The following is a 17,238-nucleotide window of genomic DNA, read 5'->3' on the forward strand; positions in this document are numbered from 1 at the left end:
ATGAAAGCAAGTAGCAGACTACTGTTACTTCACACATGTATTTTTATTTATTATGTTATAGTACAGCTGAAATGTTGAAAATGAAAGTAGGTAAACAAAAACAATTACATAAATATATTAATAAATATTAAATTACATTACAATGTGATTAAATTACAATACAAACGAAAATGCTTTAAAAAAGCATTGATTTTATATTTTTTTTTAATCAAACATTAACGATTTGTTTAGTAAATTTGACAAGGATGATGCTTGTCTTCCTTGATAAGTGCATTACATTTATGACAGTAAAGTTAATGTGCTGTAGTTGATGTACCGTAGATGATCATAAGCCACGTCAGTACACAGTCCAAGACACTTGTTGGATCTTGTTGGGGCCAATAAAGTTTTGGAGCGCCTCCCTTGATTTATCTAAACACATAGATGCACTGAAACTTAATTCTTGGACATCAAAATGTATGTTGCATTTTATATTAGGGTCCATGTGAGTACCTGTAATCAGGGGACATCCATGGAAATTGAAAATTCTGATGTTGGCACAGTTTGCAAGAACAGCAGTCACAGCCACATCAGTCAAATTGCGACATCGTATCATCTGTAACTCCTGTAAAAAGAAATAATTCATTAAAAATAATAATTAGTGCTGTCAATCAGTTTAAAAACAAATTAACAAATGAATCCCACATTTTTTTCTGAAATTAATCGTGATTAATCACAATTAAAGTCCACATTTAAGTTTTTAAATATACTTTTATATACTTTTATATTGCAATAAGTTCAAATTAAGGTAGAAACAAGAGTAGACTGAATATTACTGATGTCTCTAGTAAATTGTATTTTTTTCATAATATTTAAGCATTAATTATAGTCCTTCAACTTTATAGTATAATTGTTAACTGTCAATTTCAACATTTATTAGACTTGAAAAAATAACAGCTTCTAATTTAAGTGACCTTAAAACAATCTTCACATAAACCCATTATTCATATATATGCATTTCATTCACGCTTTAATATGAAATGATACAGGCTACAGCGATCGCTGCTGTATTTTGTGCATGCAGTTGAAGTGCACATGCTACGAGCTCAGTATAACGGCTGCCAGGACAGGTAAATTCGTTTTTACTGACATATGGCCTAACAACATCTCTTCTGACCACAGTTCACTGTTGTTCTACTGAAACTCCCTTATCATCTGTACCTTTCCAGAGGGCACCAAACCTTTGAAAGTAAAAAAAAAAAACATGCACAGACAAATCCAAGTTACACCCTGCGGCTCATGACGATACATCAATGTCTTAATATACGAAACGATTGTTTTGTGCGAGAAACTGAACAGTATTTCCATCATTTTTTACCTTTGATACACAGCAATATCCAACTGTCCTGAGCGCGAGCTCAGCATCCGACACGACATGTGTACGCGCTCTGGCGTAGTATACGCAAACACCGGAAGCGATCTCTTGCATGTATACGACCCTCATTGTTTACACAGAACACAGAGATTGTGGGTATAGCGGCTATTCAAAATAGTAATTACTTGCGCTTATCCTGATTGTTCAAACCGATTTAAAGCTAGAAGATTACGTTTGCTTGCGTGAACTCATCCGGGACTTTTCACCGATTTCCCCTTCCAGTGTTTGCATATACTACGCCAGAGCACGTACACAAGTAACGCACCGGATACTGAGCTCGCGCTCAGGACAGTTGGATATTGCTGTGTATCAAAGGTAAAAAAAAATTATAAAATAAGTTTCTCACAAAAGCAGATCGTTTCTTGTCTTAGGACATCAATGTATCGTCACAAGCCGCAGAGTTTAATTTGGATTTGTCTGTGCAAGTTTTTTTTTTACTTTCAAAGGTTTGGTGCCCATCCACTGCCATTAAATCACTAACAGACTGCAGCGGTTTGGGTTAAAAATCTTTATTTGTGTTCTACTGAAGAAACAAAGTCACCCACATCTTGGATGCCCTGGGGTAAGCAAATAAACATCACATTTTTATTTTTGGGTGAACTATCCCTTTAATCGCTAATTTTGACAGCACTAATAATAATAACAACATTAAAGTGGTCTTGATGAAACATTTTCAATTAGTATGTAGTACCTTTAGGCTGTTTGAACAAACTCCAGTTGCAAGTCCAATGACCCCTTGATCAGTTACCTTTAAATAGTGTGAAAACAATTAATAAATATCAGTGATTTTAGGTATATGCATTACCAGTAAAAAAAAATTGGAATTAAGATTTTAAAACACTCTAATGCTCATCAAGCCTGCATTTATTTGATCAAAAATACAATAAAAACTGTAATATTGTAAAATATTACAATTTCAAATAATTGATTTATATTTGAATATATTTAAAGATATAATTTATTTCTTTGATGAAGAGTTTAATTTTCTTCAGTCTTTGGTATCACATTATCCTTCAGAAATCCTTACAATATGCTGATTTAAATAGACTTTGTTAAAAACCATTAAAAATCATTATAATTCCAGACTTGCTTCCATAGTAAGGTAAATTACCTCTGTCCCAGAGAAGTAAATGCTGTGCAGCATCCTGCAGTTCTCCCCCAGCTCCAGCAGGGCTCTGTCACTGAGAGCAGTGCAGCCACGCAGGGAAATCACTTCTAAACATTTGCAGTGTCGCGCCAGAGCTTGAATCCCTGAATCAGTCACAGCCGTGCAACCCGTGAGATCCACTACCTGAAGATAGGGGGACCGGGATGCCAGCACCTCTAGACCTGGGAGAAAGACATACAAAAGAAGTTGATCTCTCAAACCATTTAATTTGACCAACAGTGCAAACACATCAATTTGAGTCTAAGATTTTTAGTTTGGGTGTTATATTCCAAGCTAATGGGTAAATCAGTATTAAAGAGGGCTTGACAGTTGCTTTTTGTGCTTTGCACTTACGTCACAATTTGGTCAGATACCCTGATGTACGGCCATATTGGCAATACTCGGATTGTTCTGCTTATTTATGCTGTCTAAACCTCAAAAAAAAAAACATGTGGAAGCTGCTAAATCATACAGAAAATGACTTAGTAAGCAGGAAATGGCGCAATATTTTGACAAACTAAAATTAATAGGTGGTAAAGATACGTATGCGCAGTTTTAAATAAGATATTATCCTAATATTTCACCTACCTGACTGGAAATGATTAGAACAAACACCAATGTTGTCAAAATTCTTGCCCTGGATTATAGTACTCCAGTCTATCGTACTCCAAATGGTTTTCCCAATCCGACCGATTAGTACAGCCCAAAACATGACAATAATTGACCATTTTCAGCAGCAATAATCAGCTAAATTTGCGTGTTTTGTTCGGTTCAGTGGCACTGTTTACATTTAGTGCCGCCAATATGGCCGATTGATGACGTGTTGTGAAAAAACTATTATTAGTCAAGTAATAAGTGCACTTTTAATTCAGTATACAGTGGTGTGAAAAAGTGTTGGCCCCCTTCCTGATTTTTTTGCATGTTTGTCACACTTTAATGTTTCAGATCATCAAACTAATTTAAATATTAATCAAAGATAACACAAGTAAACACAACATGCAGTTTTTGAATGAAGTTTTTCATTATGATGGGAAAACAAAATCCAAACCCACATGGCCCTGTGTGAAAAAGTGTTCACCCCATAAACTTATTAACTGGTTGGGCCACCCTTAGCAGCGATAACTTGCAATGAGTCTGTTACAGCACTGTGCAGGAATTTTGGCCCACTCATCTTGGCAGAATTGTTGTAATTCAGCCACATTGGAGGGTTTTCGAGCATGAACTGCCTTTTAAAGGTCATGCCACAGCATCTCAATAGGATTCAGGTCAGGCCACTCCAAAGTAGGGCTGCACGATTAATCGCACGATGTCGTGAGGCGCGTTTAGTCAATGAAGCCGGTACTTTGATTAGTAGTAAATCTCTATCACGTGCGTTCAGCTGGAGCGTTCAGAGGCGTAAATCACTGACAAGCTACGCCAAATCGCATTTGGCTGCCGCTCCAGCTGAACGCACGTGATGGAGATTTACTACTAATCAAAGTACTGGCTTCATTGACTAAACGCGCCTCACAACATCGTGCGATTAATCGTGCAGCCCTACTCCAAAGTCTTCATTTCGTTTTTCTTCAGCCATTCAGAGGTGGATTTGCTGGTGTGTTTTGGATCATTGTCCTGCTGCAGAACCCAAGTTCGCTTCAGCTTGAGGTCACAAACATTTGGCCAGACATTGTCCTTCAGGATTTTTTGGTAGACAGCAGAATTCATGGTTCCATTTATCACAGCAAGTCTTCCAGGTCCAGAAGCAGCAAAACAGCCCCAGACCATCGCACTACCACCACCATATTTTACTGTTGGTATGATGTTCTTTTTCTGAAATTCTGTGTTATTTTTACGCCAGATGTAATGGGACACACACCTTCCAAAAAGTTCAACTTTAGTCTCGTCAGTTCACACAGTATTTTCCCAAAAGTCTTGGGGATCATCAAGATGTTTTCTGGCAAAACTGAGACGAGCCTTTATGTTCTTTTTGCTCAGCAGCGGTTTTCGTCTTGGAACTCATTTTTGCCCAGTCTCTTTCTTATGGTGGAGTTATGAACACTGACCTTAACTGAGGCAAGAGAGGCCTGCAGTTCTTTAGATGTTGTTGTGGGGTCTTTTGTGACCTCTTGGATGAGTCGTCGCTGCGCTCTTGGGGTAATTTTGGTCGGCAGGCCACTCCTGGGAAGGTTCACCACTGTTCCATGTTTTCGCCATTTGTGGATAATGGCTCTCACTGTGGTTCGCTGGAGTCCCAAATCTTTAGAAATGGCTTTATAACCTTTTCCAGACTGATAGATCTCAATTACTTTCTTTCTCATTTGTTCCTGAATTTCTTTGGACCTCAACATGATGTGCAGCTTTTGAGGATCTTTTGGTCTACTTCACTTTGTCAGGCAGGGGGCAAACACTTTTTCACACAGGGCCATGTGGGTTTGGATTTTGTTTTCCCTTCATAAACCCTTCATTTAAAAACTGCATGTTGTGTTTGCTTGTGTTATCTTTGACTAATATTTAAATTTGTTTGATGATCTGAAACATTAAAGTGTGACAAACATGCAAAAACATAAAAAAATCAGGAAGAGGGCCAATACTTTTTCACACCACTGTATATAGGTTTAACATTTTTGGAAGCAGTCTCTTATGTTCAACAATACTGCATTTATTTCAAAATACAGTAAAACAGTAATATTGTGTAATATAACTACTATTTAAAATGACTGTGTTCAGTTTTATTATATTTTAAAATGTAATTTATTCCTGTGATGCAAAGCTGAATTTTCAGCATCATTACTGCAGTCTTCAGTGCCACATGATCCTTCAGAAATCATTCTACTATGCTAATTTGCTGCCCAAGATTTTTATTTTCAATACTGACAATTTTACTGCTTAATATCTTTGTTCACTGTCACTTTTGATCAATTGAACCACCATAAACAGCACTAAAATGTGAAAAGAATACCCTCAGATGTGATTTCTGCACAGCCTCTTAACAGTATTGTCCTCAACTGTAGGCAGTGGATTTGTATAAGCGCAGAGTCTGACACCTTGCAGTTCTGCAGATCCAATGTGTGAGTTCCGGTGTGCACAAGCTGTAACACAAATCACAGACATAAGCGCAATATACACTACCAGTCAAAAGTTTTTGAACAGTAAGTCTCTTCTGCTCACCAAGCCTGCATGTATTTGATCTAAAGTACAGTAAAAACAGTCAGATTTTGTTATATTTTTACTATTTAAAAAAACTGCTTTCTATTTAAATATATTTTAAAATGTAATTTATTCCTGTGATTTCAAAGCTGAATTTTTAGCATCATTACTACGGTCACATGATCCTTCAGAAATCATTCTAATATGCTGATTTGCTGCTCAAAAAACATTTATAATTATTATTACTAAGTTGAAAAACTATTGACTGCTAGAGTTTTTTTTTTTTAATCACAAGTGCTCTTGTGTTTAGGACGCATTACCTGGCTGATGTTGGAGTCGGTGACCGTGCCATAAGACATCATTATTCGCAATAATCTGTCTTTAACAGCAGCAGGCAACATCCTGATATCATCATAGTTCTCAGCACGCTGGGCAACACTAAAAGCGCATCTGTGTGCGAAGAAACATATATATCACTCAAATGTACACTATAAATGAACAGAATGAATACTGTCAGTAGCATTACAGGTTTACACAATCATCTAGTAGCATTATAATTCATGTTACTCACAAGCTCATAAGAGAATCTATGGTAGCCATGATTTGGTCGCTTTCAGTGCTGTATATACACCTTTATAGAACTGCGAAGATATCATATGTAATATACGTTCATCTTGTTTTCTTATTCAATCACAGCGTCAACTTTCTATCTGGTATCATCGTCGCCACATTGTTTTGGTTTTCTCTCCTCCGCGAGTGTCAGAGTGGGCGTGTCTTATTTATAGTGTTACGTCATTCATCAGCGACAAACATAGGCGTTCGCTTCGAGAAACCTTTTTAATTTTTAGCAAAATTTCACATACATAAACAAAAAATATCTTAATTCATTACAAAGTACCAAGGTGATTATTTTAATTTAAACATGTTAAAGCTGAAAGTGTGCTATGCTTTGTTTGTTTCTTATTCGCTCCGAGAAATCTTTTTTTCTTATTTATAGTTTTTGTTTTTGTTAATACATTTTTATTAACAATATACACATAAAAGACATATAAACATTAGAAATAACGAGTAAAAATAAAAGATAAATTAAAGGAAAATAAATAAATATTATAAAAGTTGCAATTTATTTTGGAATTATTATTAGATTATATGTTTTATAGTTTTTCTTTTGGAGAAAAGTCTTTGAAGTGCTAAGAAAAGTAAAAGTAAATCAGAAGCCAATTTTTTAAGACATTGTGCTTTATGAATGTATTATTTAACAAAGTCCAGGGTCCAAGTCAAAATTTAATGTATTATTTTTGGTTTTAAATACTTTTCTTTGTTATTTTTATTAATGCCAGGCAACGATTAATCACAATTAATCACATCCAGAATAAATGTTTTTGTTTATATATGTGTGTGTACTGTGTATATTTGTGTATATGTGTATATTTACACACACATACAGTATATATTTTTAAAATATTTACATACATTTATATATTATATATAAATATATTTAATATATAAACATAACATATTTTACTTACATATATACATGCACGTGTATTTATATATACATAAGAAATATAAACAGTACACACACATGTATTATGTACATAAACACTTTTATTTTGGATGCAATTAATCATTGCCCAGCACTATTATTATTATTTTTTTTTAATTTATACCCATTTTCTATCTTAAATACTGTTTTGCATGAATGTCTGTGAATGTTTAATATTTTGCACTGTTTAAAGCTAATTTACAAAAGCGCCAGAGCCTCAAGACAAATATTTTATGTTTATCAGGTTATAATATTGCCTGTGTCTGGGAATTGAAACTTATTAACAAAGGTGTTTCTTAAAAAAAAAAAGTTACTATTAAAATAATGTTTACTTGTCTGCTAATCTTGGTCTAGCAGATCTTAAAAACCAGAAACAAAATTACATGTATTTGTAACCAACCGTTTTTATTAAAAGGTCTTTTGAAATTGTACAAAAATAGATTGTCAAATTTTTACAAATAAGTGGAATCCAAATAAAAGCAGCACAATATACAGAATAATAAAAAGTACACTTATAGCAAACACTTCCATTCTTTGGAAATGTAGTTAAAGTAGAAAACTCACAAATACTGAATGAGTAGCAGCTGTTGAACTGGATGGCCAGTGTGCAAATGACGCATTTATAATACAATACAAATAATCTTCAAGTTCAAGTACACAGTAAAAATGTATTTGTACACATTTTCAATTTGCATCTGTTGAGGTTTATCGTTCACAGGAAGTATACACATGACAAAAAAGGCCCATTTGCTGTCATTTTAATAGAAAATCAGGCTTTTTCACTGGAATTCAAGTTTTGCTTAGAGGCAATGTTCTTCTTTTTTTGATATTTCTTCTTGAACTCTTCGAAGAGGCTACAGGAACCCGAGACGTCAGCGGCCTGGATGGGTTGAGTGTGCTTTTTCCTCAAGGGACTGAAACTCCAAACACCTACAGACAGACAAACACAAAGCCATTTAGATACATGTTAAAGTACACTACCAGTCAGAGGTTTTTGAACAGTTATGGCGCTTTTCCACTACACAGTACCAGCTCGCCTCGGCTCGACTCGACTCGACTCGGCTCGGCTCTGTTTGGTTTTCCACTGTGTAAAAGTTGTACCTGTACCTCTACAATAGTACCTGGTTTGTCATAGCGACGCTGCAGGAAACTGCCGTGACGTAATCTTCTACGCCAGTGTTTCTCAACTGGTGGGTCGCGACCCAAAAGTGGGTCGCGGGAACATTTTCAGTGGGTCGCGGAGTGTGTGGTCAAAAAAAAAAAAGTTTAATTTAACTTATTTTGCTTATACCGGACTTTTATTTTGAAATGCGTGCGCGACAACCGTACCGTTTGACATGTGCAATTTCATTTAATTATATCAACAAATATGTTGAAGCGCAAGTACAACCCCGAATATGTAAAGTATGGATTTACATATATTGACGACAAAAAATGCTTAAAACCTCAGTGTGTCATATGTAGTGAGGTGCTCTCACAAGAGAGCATGAAACCTTCTAAATTAAAACGACATTTAGAAACCAAACATCCCGGTTGCAAGGACAAACCTGTGGACTATTTTCAAAGACGACTCCAAGAGCTGAGGGCATCAAAAAAGTGCCTAACATCTTCATGTTCAAAACAAGTACAGGCACTCCGCGCATCTTACTATGTAGCTCACCGTGTAGCAAAGGCCAAGAAAGCCCACACAATAGCAGAAGAGTTTCTCTTACCTGCGGCCATGGACATGGTCAGAGAGGTGTTGGATCAGTCTGCAGCAGATAAGCTGAAGACCATACCACTGTCAAATGATACCATTTGTCGGCGCATTGAAGAAATGTCTGATGACGTAAAACAACAAACTACAGCTCGTATACAGAAAAGTGCTTATTACGCTTTGCAGATGGATGAATCCACGGACATTGCAAATCACGCAACTTTACTTGTTTATGTGAGATATGTATGGGAAGGGGACTTGGAGGAGCAATATCTCTGCAGCAGAGATCTCCCCACCACTACAACGGCAGAGGATATTTTCAGTACTGTGGATTTGTATTTGGGATCATTGGGCCTGAGCTGGGAAAACTGTGTGGGAATCACAACTGACGGCGCTGCCTCTATGACAGGAAAACACTCAGGGGTGGTGAAGAGAATTCTTGAGAGGGCGTCAAATGCGACGTGGAATCACTGCTTTTTGCATCGAGAGGCATTAGCAGCAAAGAATATGGTGCCAGTGCTTGATGAGACATTAAAAGAAGTCGTCAAAGTAGTGAACTACATAAAAAGAAGTGCTAAAACCTCCCGGTGTTTTAAAAACCTGTGCAAAGACCTGGGCTCTGAACACATACAGCTGTTGTATCACTCCGAAGTTCGTTGGCTCTCGAGGGGGATAGTTTTGTCAAGGTTTTACGAACTTAAAACAGAAATCGCTGCCTTCCTTTCAGCAAATAACTCTCCTCATGCCGATCTATTCAATGACGAAATCTGGCTCGCCCGAGTTGCTTATCTTGGTGATGTGTTCGAGCACCTCAACACATTGAACGTGTCAATGCAAGGGAGAGGGCACAATATTTTTGAACAGAGTGACAAAGTTACTGCATTCAAAAAGAAGATTGAACTGTGGACAAAACACGTTTACAAAGACAGACTTGACATGTTTCCCAACACTTGCAATGAAATACAACAGTTGGATACCGCAGGAAAATTTGTACTGAAGAAAACTATCACGGAACATCTCCGCAAACTGCAAGTCCGGTTTAATGACTACTTTCCCGAGAAACACGATGATGATCCGTGGATAAGCGATCCCTTTGGAATCGATGTGGAAAGCGTCACGTTGCCGAGCAACGAAGAGAATCAGCTGGTGGAGCTGTCATGTGATAAGACGCTGAAGAAGAAATTCAGTGAAGTAAGCCTCTCCCAGTTTTGGTGCCGCGAAGTGCTTTCCGAGTATCCGTCCCTTGCCACTCGTGCGATCAAATCCATCCTACCATTCAGCACTACGTATTTGTGTGAAAGTGGCTTCTCTTCCTTGGTGCAGCTTAAGTCAAAGCAAAGGAACAGGTTGGACACAGAGCACGATCTTCGGGTAGCACTGTCTACCATCACCCCAGACTTTGAAACTCTTATCAGGAGTAAAGCACATCCTCAGTTATCTCATTAGCTTCCCAAATTACTGTTAAGTGAAACAGATGTTTATAATTGCTGTCATATTAGATGTAAAAATGGTTATGATTATTTTAATAATTTTACTTTAATTTGCTGGTTTGTTCTGTTCACCAGGATCAGTGTTAATGTTTTATTAACAGTGCATTTTAATTCATGGTAACTGAACCTTTCCTTACCCGAACCACTGTTTACAGTATTTGTCGTTTTTAATTTGTAATATTTCTATAATTTGATACATTTTGTTAAATGCCAGTAATAAAATATTGTTTATTTGTAAGTCTTGGTGATTTTCTTATGATTTATCTGTCTCTACTTGTGTATGTTAACAAATAAATACAAATTAATTATAATTCCTAAAATTATATTATAGTTGCTAAAAATTTGGGTCGCGGCTTGATGACCATGTAAAAAAGTGGGTCCCATAGCCAAACCAGTTGAGAAACACTGTTCTACGCGACACACACCCGCTGTCTGCACCTCCTCGTTTGACCACGGCGTATTCTTCAGAGTTGCCATAATATGTAATGGATTGGATATGTCACGCAATCTCTGGCCAAACTTTTTAAAAATGGTGGGGTTATTCTGGATACTATTGCTGGCGCGTGCAATGACGACGCAGTGAATAGTGACGATTCTCTCTCAGTCTGCTGTGTTTTCACGTCACATTTAGTATCGCCTCAGCTCGCTTGGAACCTCGCCGGAGGTGGTATGAAAAAAAAGTACCTGCAAGCCGGTACAGGTACAACTTTTACACAGTGAACTGTAAATTTACTTTATAAGAGGCCAAAATTTCAAGTGAACAACTTGAATGTTGTGTCCAATACCTTTGGTTGGCGAATGGCTCGTTTTCATCCTTTTAGCTTCTTCTTCTGAACCCGACATCCCTTAAGAAAAAGGAACAATAATTTGTAAGTATACAGTACATAGATACAGCGTATACTATAGCAATAATAATCATAACAGTATATATTCTCAGTCGTTACCATTTTGCGTACTCTGTGACGTGTCTGCTTGAGCGCAATTAGGTTCAGTTCCATCTTCAAAGTGAAAAGACTCTGGCAAGACTTTGAATTCCAAAGTGGGACTTTCATCCAATGGCATCAAAGCAGGGTTCCCCAACTCGTATTTACTTTTTGTTACATCCTCGGGTGAATGCAACAATTTGGATGGCGCAGTTTTTCCTCTAATGATAAATTTATTCATCGACATTTGTTGTGTTGTTTGCTTATGCTGTCTCTTTCGTTTATTACCTTCAGGCAAGCGGACATCACTCTTCACGTTACCGCTTAGACCGAGTGGTTTTCTGACTGAGGTAGATGAAAGTCCATTTTTGTTGAGTCCAGAAACTAAATCCAAGGGCAAGGTTTTACGCAGAGACGGGTTTTGCAAGGATGCTCCTTGTTTTCTTTCTTTTCTATCTGTAGCATCTTCAGCTTCCACAGATTTGCGCTTCATAGACTCGCTGTCGTCTTTAATCTTCTTGTAAGAGCTTATAGTTACTTGAAGAGTTTTTGGAGGCTCTTCACAACTTACTTTCTCTTTGTTTCTTTTAGTGAGCTTTAGTTTGTTTCCTTTTCTAGAAGACGAGCCATACAGTGCAAGACATACCGTATTAGTCTTTAAAGCAGGAGCTGGGGTGTCTTGCCCCGTCTCATTCATAGGAGTCACGTTTGTTCCACATTTCGTGGGCGATTCTTTTCTTTCTTGCTCTGAAGTTTCAGTCTCTACCTTGGACGCCTCTTCAGAACTTGAAGGGTTCTTCAAAATCTTTGACTTATCCTTAGTAGGATCATGCAGCAATGGGTATTCGTCTTCAGAATCATCTGTGACTTCAGAATCATCTGTTCTTTCAAGAGCAGCATCTTCCATTTCCACCTGTTCGCATTCACCTGGATTTTCTGTAGTCTGCACCTGTAAACTCATGCTGTGAGCCTCAATTTTAAGCTCCTTCTCTCTCATCTCAGCTTTGATCTGGCACATGCACAAAGAGTTATTTCCAAATTCTAAACTTTGAAACCATTTAGCAAGACAACAGTAAGAGTTTAACTTTCCATCACCATTCGTCTCTTCTAGCTTCACATTTTCTAGGAGCACTTCTTTTTCAGACTTGACCTCCAGGACTTGAGCTTTCACCTGGTCCTCAGTGAAAACACGAACTGCAAGGTCTTTCTGAAAGTCCTTATCTTCTGGCTCGCCAGCAAACCATCGCTCAGCCATTTCGTGAGAAAGAACATTGATCTTAATAGAGTCTAAACTGCCAATCTTTTCAGGCTCCTCTTTGTTCATGTTCACGTGAAGTTCTTGAGTAGGTTTTGAATCAGTCTTGAATTTCATGCTCTCATCTGTGAGCATACAGTCAATTTCAGGCATTTCTTCACTGGACTTAATTTGCATTTGAGATGGTTCTGCGATTACAGTATCAAGTTTTGGTGGACTTGCACAGCTCCCCATGTTTGTCTGTTCTTTTGCTGATACTGTGTTTTGGAGCGAATTCGACAAACAAGCCTTGCGCATCATCTCTGGTGGTGCAGCAATGTCTCCATCTTCCATCATCTGACCAGCAAAGTACTGCATAGCCAAATCATGAGGGAGAACGTTAATCATCATACAAGCTGAAGTGTCCAACTTGACAATCTCCTCTTCGTTCATTTCTACAGGAAGTTCTTGACCAGGTTTTGGATCGGTGTCACATCTCTCATCTGTGAGTACACAGTCAATTTCAGGCATTTCTTCATCTAATTGCACTCGAGATGGTTCTGCAAGCACAGGATGAAGCATTGGTGGACTTGCATGGTCAGCTGGGCTGACTGATCCATCAGTCTGCACTAAGTGACCAGCAAAGCATTGCTTAGCCACTTCCTGAGTGAGAACATTAATCTTAATAGAAACTGGAGCATCCATCTCGACATCCTCTTCTTTATTCGTGTACACAGGAAGTTCTTGACTAGGTTTTGGATTGGTCTCGCATCTCAGAGTCACATTTGAGAGTACACAGTCAATTTCAGGCATTTCTTCATCTGATTCATTACATGTTTGAGAAGGTCCCACTAGCACTGGATAAAGTTTTGGTGGACTTGTACAGTCCGATTTGTCATTGGCTCGATTGCATACAGGGTCATCCAGCCTTAATGTTGCAGTCTTTGGTGTTGCAGCAAGGTCTTCATCTTTAGCAAAGCATTGTTTGGCCATTTCCTGAGTGAGAGCATTAAGCTTAAAAGATGAAGCGTCCATCTGAACAATGTTCTCTTCATTTGATTGTACAGAAAGACAAGGTTCTGGATCAACCACAGGACTAAGCGTCGATGTGACGATTGTGCAGTCACTTTCATTGGATGAGTCATCAATCAAGATGGGACTTCTAGATCCAACACAATTGCCAAATCTGTTGTCCAGTTTTGATGTTGTAGATGGTTTATGCTTTTTTTTCAAACCACCGTGTTTTTCTGTGAATTTCTGATACTTTCTTAATGAAACACTTCGTTTTTCCAACGTCCTTACAAGATTCGTCATGCCCTTCAGTGGATTGACAGTATTTGGTTGACAGTTGGTTTGTTGTTCATAAAGCATTGGAGAGAAGTCATCAACGACTGGTGGAGATTGAGCATTCGTGGAAACAGGAGATTGTTCACGACTCCCATTCTCTGAGGACGTTTGTTCTTCTTCTTGTACTTTGTCTGTACTCTGATTTTGCTCAGCTAAAGATGATTTATAACGTGCCGAGAGCAATGCTAGAACCATGGATGCAGAATGTTTGGCCCTCTTCTGTTCCTCTGTTGATTTTGTGTCAAGTATTTGGGGTACGTTCAACAAAGACGCCTTGTGCTTGTCTGGAAATGCAGCACTGTTATGAGCTTTCATCCCATTAGCAAAGCATTGTCTAGCAGTTTCATGAGGAAGAACATTCATCTTAGTGGCTGTAGCATCCATCTGGTCAGTCTCCACTTCATTCATGTGCACAGGAAATTCTCGACTAGGTTTCGGCAAGGTCTCACATCTCACGTTCTCATCAAAGATGACACGGTCATTGCTAAGTATTGTTTCACTGGATCCAACTTGCATTCGAGAAGATAAAACAATCTCCTGCTGTTCTGCAACCACATAAATAGGCTTTGGTGAGTTTGTGTAGTCACTTTGGCTAGTTGATTTGGCCGACACAACACTCTTGGCTCCAAATTGGTTATCTGAACTCGACGTTCCATTTGGGACATCTTGTTTATCCAAACCCTTCACAACAGTGGCCTCCAGAGAATTTGTATTAATTGGCTGACTCTTGGTTAGTCCTGTAACCTGATAATCATGCTTTGGTGAGCAGCTGATGTCAGTCACAGGTGGAGGTTGACCATTAATTGAAATAGGCATGTTTTTACATTGACTCTCATTGTTTGATGTTGGTTTGTCTGCTGGTACTTTGTTCTCCACCTCTGATGGCAATCGATTACTTCTAATCAATGATGGCTTTTCAGTGGCTTCTTGCAATTTGCTTGGTGCTTCGTGTTCTGGGACATTTTGAAGAGGCCTATAGAACAAAGAATAATCACATTCCTTGTCAATGTCATCAACGTTTTCATTAAGATTCAACCATGACGACTTGTATGTCATCTTCGGTGGCTCTTCGTTATGTTTTAAAACATGAAAATCCTCGATGACTTTGCTACGTGCATCATTTAGAACTTGCCTCAGTATCACAGGCTCGTTCATCGGAGAATAAATGTAAACTTCTTCCATTATGCTTTGATATATGCCACTCTCTACAGCTTCAGAAAACTTGCTACAATCCCCGTTCCAAAAAAGCCTTAAGATGTCCCTCCCAGGATCAGTTTTGCGGATGTTATTTTGAATCCCGTCTTCTAAGTGCTGAATCACAACCATTAAGGCCTTCAAACGTTCTAATGACCATTCAGTAGAAGGAACAGTGTCCAGTGTTTTCTTGTCTGTGACAGTGCAGTTTTGATTTGTCCTTTCAGCCGGTTCATTTTGCATGCGAGTTGAAACAGAGTTGTTTTGTTCTGCAACCACACTATTCAGCTTCGGTGAACTTGCGCAGCAACTTTGGCCGGTAGATTGATCAGCCAAATCTGGATTTCTGGCTCCAACTAGGTTGCAAATTCCATCATTCAGCCTTGGCTCTGCTGACTTTGGTCGTTGATTCTTGCTCGTTGGGTCGTTTGGTTCTCCTAGTTGGTTCACCAGAGGATGTGGAATGTTTGGCTGATGGTGTTCGGTCTCTTGCACAGGCCTTACGTTCATTTTCACATCAGCAGAATTGTCAGACACATTAACAGGTGCTGTCCCTATCGGAGACAATGGCGTGACAACGGCAACAGCTCTTTGAGCAGCATTGTTCTGTTGCAGGCTCTGTACACATGTAGAATATGTTTGCATGTTAGCATTATTTGAATTCTCCGCAAACAACACCTGGTAAAGGTGTCCACCAACCAAATTGCTTTGGGCATGATGTGCGTTTTCTGTGGGGGGACAATATTTTAGGTCAGACGGCAAGCTTGTCCTTGTTTTTGAGGAGGTTTTTGGCAAATTTGTAGGAGCATTTGCATAGTGGTGTCTGCTAGTGTTCAGATTTATTCTAGCTTCGTTAAGACTTGTAAACTGTTGCAAATTATTTGGGCCAGCTGCCGAGGAGGTAGTTTGCTGTTGCATGTAAAAACTGCTTGTTGAGTTGAAGGCACATTGTGACACGTTTGGTCCATTACTGTTGGAAACACCTTGTAGATTTATGTTGTTAACAGGTAGGAATATCTGGCAATTAGAGGGCATGTTCCACAGAATAATTTGGGAGTCCTGTTGGTTTGAATTATTCTTATTTTCTTGTGCAAGTTGTGTGCCTCTGGTAGCTTGAACGCTACTAGTCAAATTCTGGTTACTGGTTGCCGGTTGGATTGTGCAGGTGAAGTAATTTCCAGTGGCAGTTTGTCCAGAATGTAAGGGACTTGCAGCGGCAGGTGGTAAACATAGCTGGTAAAAGTTCTGGCTCGTCCCGCCTCCAGGCGTAGCTCCTTGTCCATGTAAATTTTGCAGTTGTCCTGAATGCTGTGAATTTGCTTGCATGCTACTGAATGTTCACTTGTATCTCCAGATAGAATGTAGGAGTGGAATAATCACATCTCTGGAAACAAGAAAAGCAACAAATTAGGGTAACAAAATACTTTATTAAATACCATTAGCATTACAAGGACAAAAATTGCACACTACCCTACATGAATGGAAAATAATATAATTGTTAGTTATAAGATGCAAGTGAGATGTGCATGCAGGTAGGCCCCTATGTGTCTGTTCAGAGATGTGTCTGTTTGAGTTCCTCACCCTTAATAGCTCAACACAATGTGTGAACAAAAGAAAGCACATATTTATGAAACAGCCTTGAAATTATATTACCAATTGGAAACGGGTCAGTAAAACCTTTAGGCTCCAAATGAGGATCCTTCCACACCTAAGCAAGTTCTGGTCAAGAAAGTATTTCATCCCACCATTACCCCTGAAGGTTCAAATTTCCAACATTATCTGTCCATCGTAGCACCCATCCCCCTCATTACCCTCATGAGTCCACTCTACATGTAAAACAAAAGGCACAGTGTTGCAAAGTCCGCCTTTTTTCCCCACAGAATTGGGCTACTTTAACAATGTTGCCGCGGGTGGTTTTTCATGTCCGTGGATTGAAACGACCCTAATAACGTTACATTTAGCCCCTGGCATCCCTGAAAAAGCGACATTTGATGTTCATTCACACCAAAAGTAGGGATGCAAATATAGGAATTCTTGACCGAAGCCAAACAAGCCGAAGTATGTTCCCTGATGTATTTTGCCTTTTTTTTTTTTTACCATTGCATAAATTTAATAGCCAAT

At 38.5% G+C, this 17,238-nt stretch overlaps 2 protein-coding genes across 2 annotated transcripts in view; both read right to left on the reverse strand.

Moving 5' to 3' along the window:
- Nucleotides 1–24: 24 nt before the first annotated feature.
- amn1 (antagonist of mitotic exit network 1 homolog (S. cerevisiae)) lies at nt 25–6,449 on the reverse strand. Its single transcript, XM_073831871.1, has 7 exons — nt 6,259–6,449; nt 6,008–6,137; nt 5,500–5,629; nt 2,526–2,743; nt 2,106–2,162; nt 493–604; nt 25–411 (listed from the first exon to the last, which is right to left on the reverse strand). Exons 1-7 carry the CDS (start codon nt 6,285–6,287, stop codon nt 338–340), a joined length of 750 nt encoding a protein of 249 aa, XP_073687972.1. The 5' UTR covers nt 6,288–6,449; the 3' UTR covers nt 25–337.
- Nucleotides 6,450–7,640: 1,191 nt separating this feature from the next.
- LOC141301731 (uncharacterized) overlaps nt 7,641–17,238 on the reverse strand; it is an 11,327-nt gene continuing 1,729 nt past the window's right edge. Inside the window, exons 2-4 of the mRNA XM_073831929.1 lie at nt 11,364–16,501; nt 11,205–11,264; nt 7,641–8,163 (exon numbers count right to left, since the gene is read on the reverse strand). Coding sequence (XP_073688030.1) covers nt 8,003–8,163; nt 11,205–11,264; nt 11,364–16,443 — 5,301 coding nt within the window. The 5' untranslated portion in view covers nt 16,444–16,501 and the 3' untranslated portion in view covers nt 7,641–8,002. The remainder of the gene's footprint in view (nt 8,164–11,204; nt 11,265–11,363; nt 16,502–17,238) is intronic.

Source organism: Garra rufa, chromosome 25, assembly GCF_049309525.1.
Source record: "Garra rufa chromosome 25, GarRuf1.0, whole genome shotgun sequence".
In the NCBI taxonomy this organism is placed as follows: Eukaryota; Metazoa; Chordata; class Actinopteri; order Cypriniformes; family Cyprinidae; genus Garra; species Garra rufa.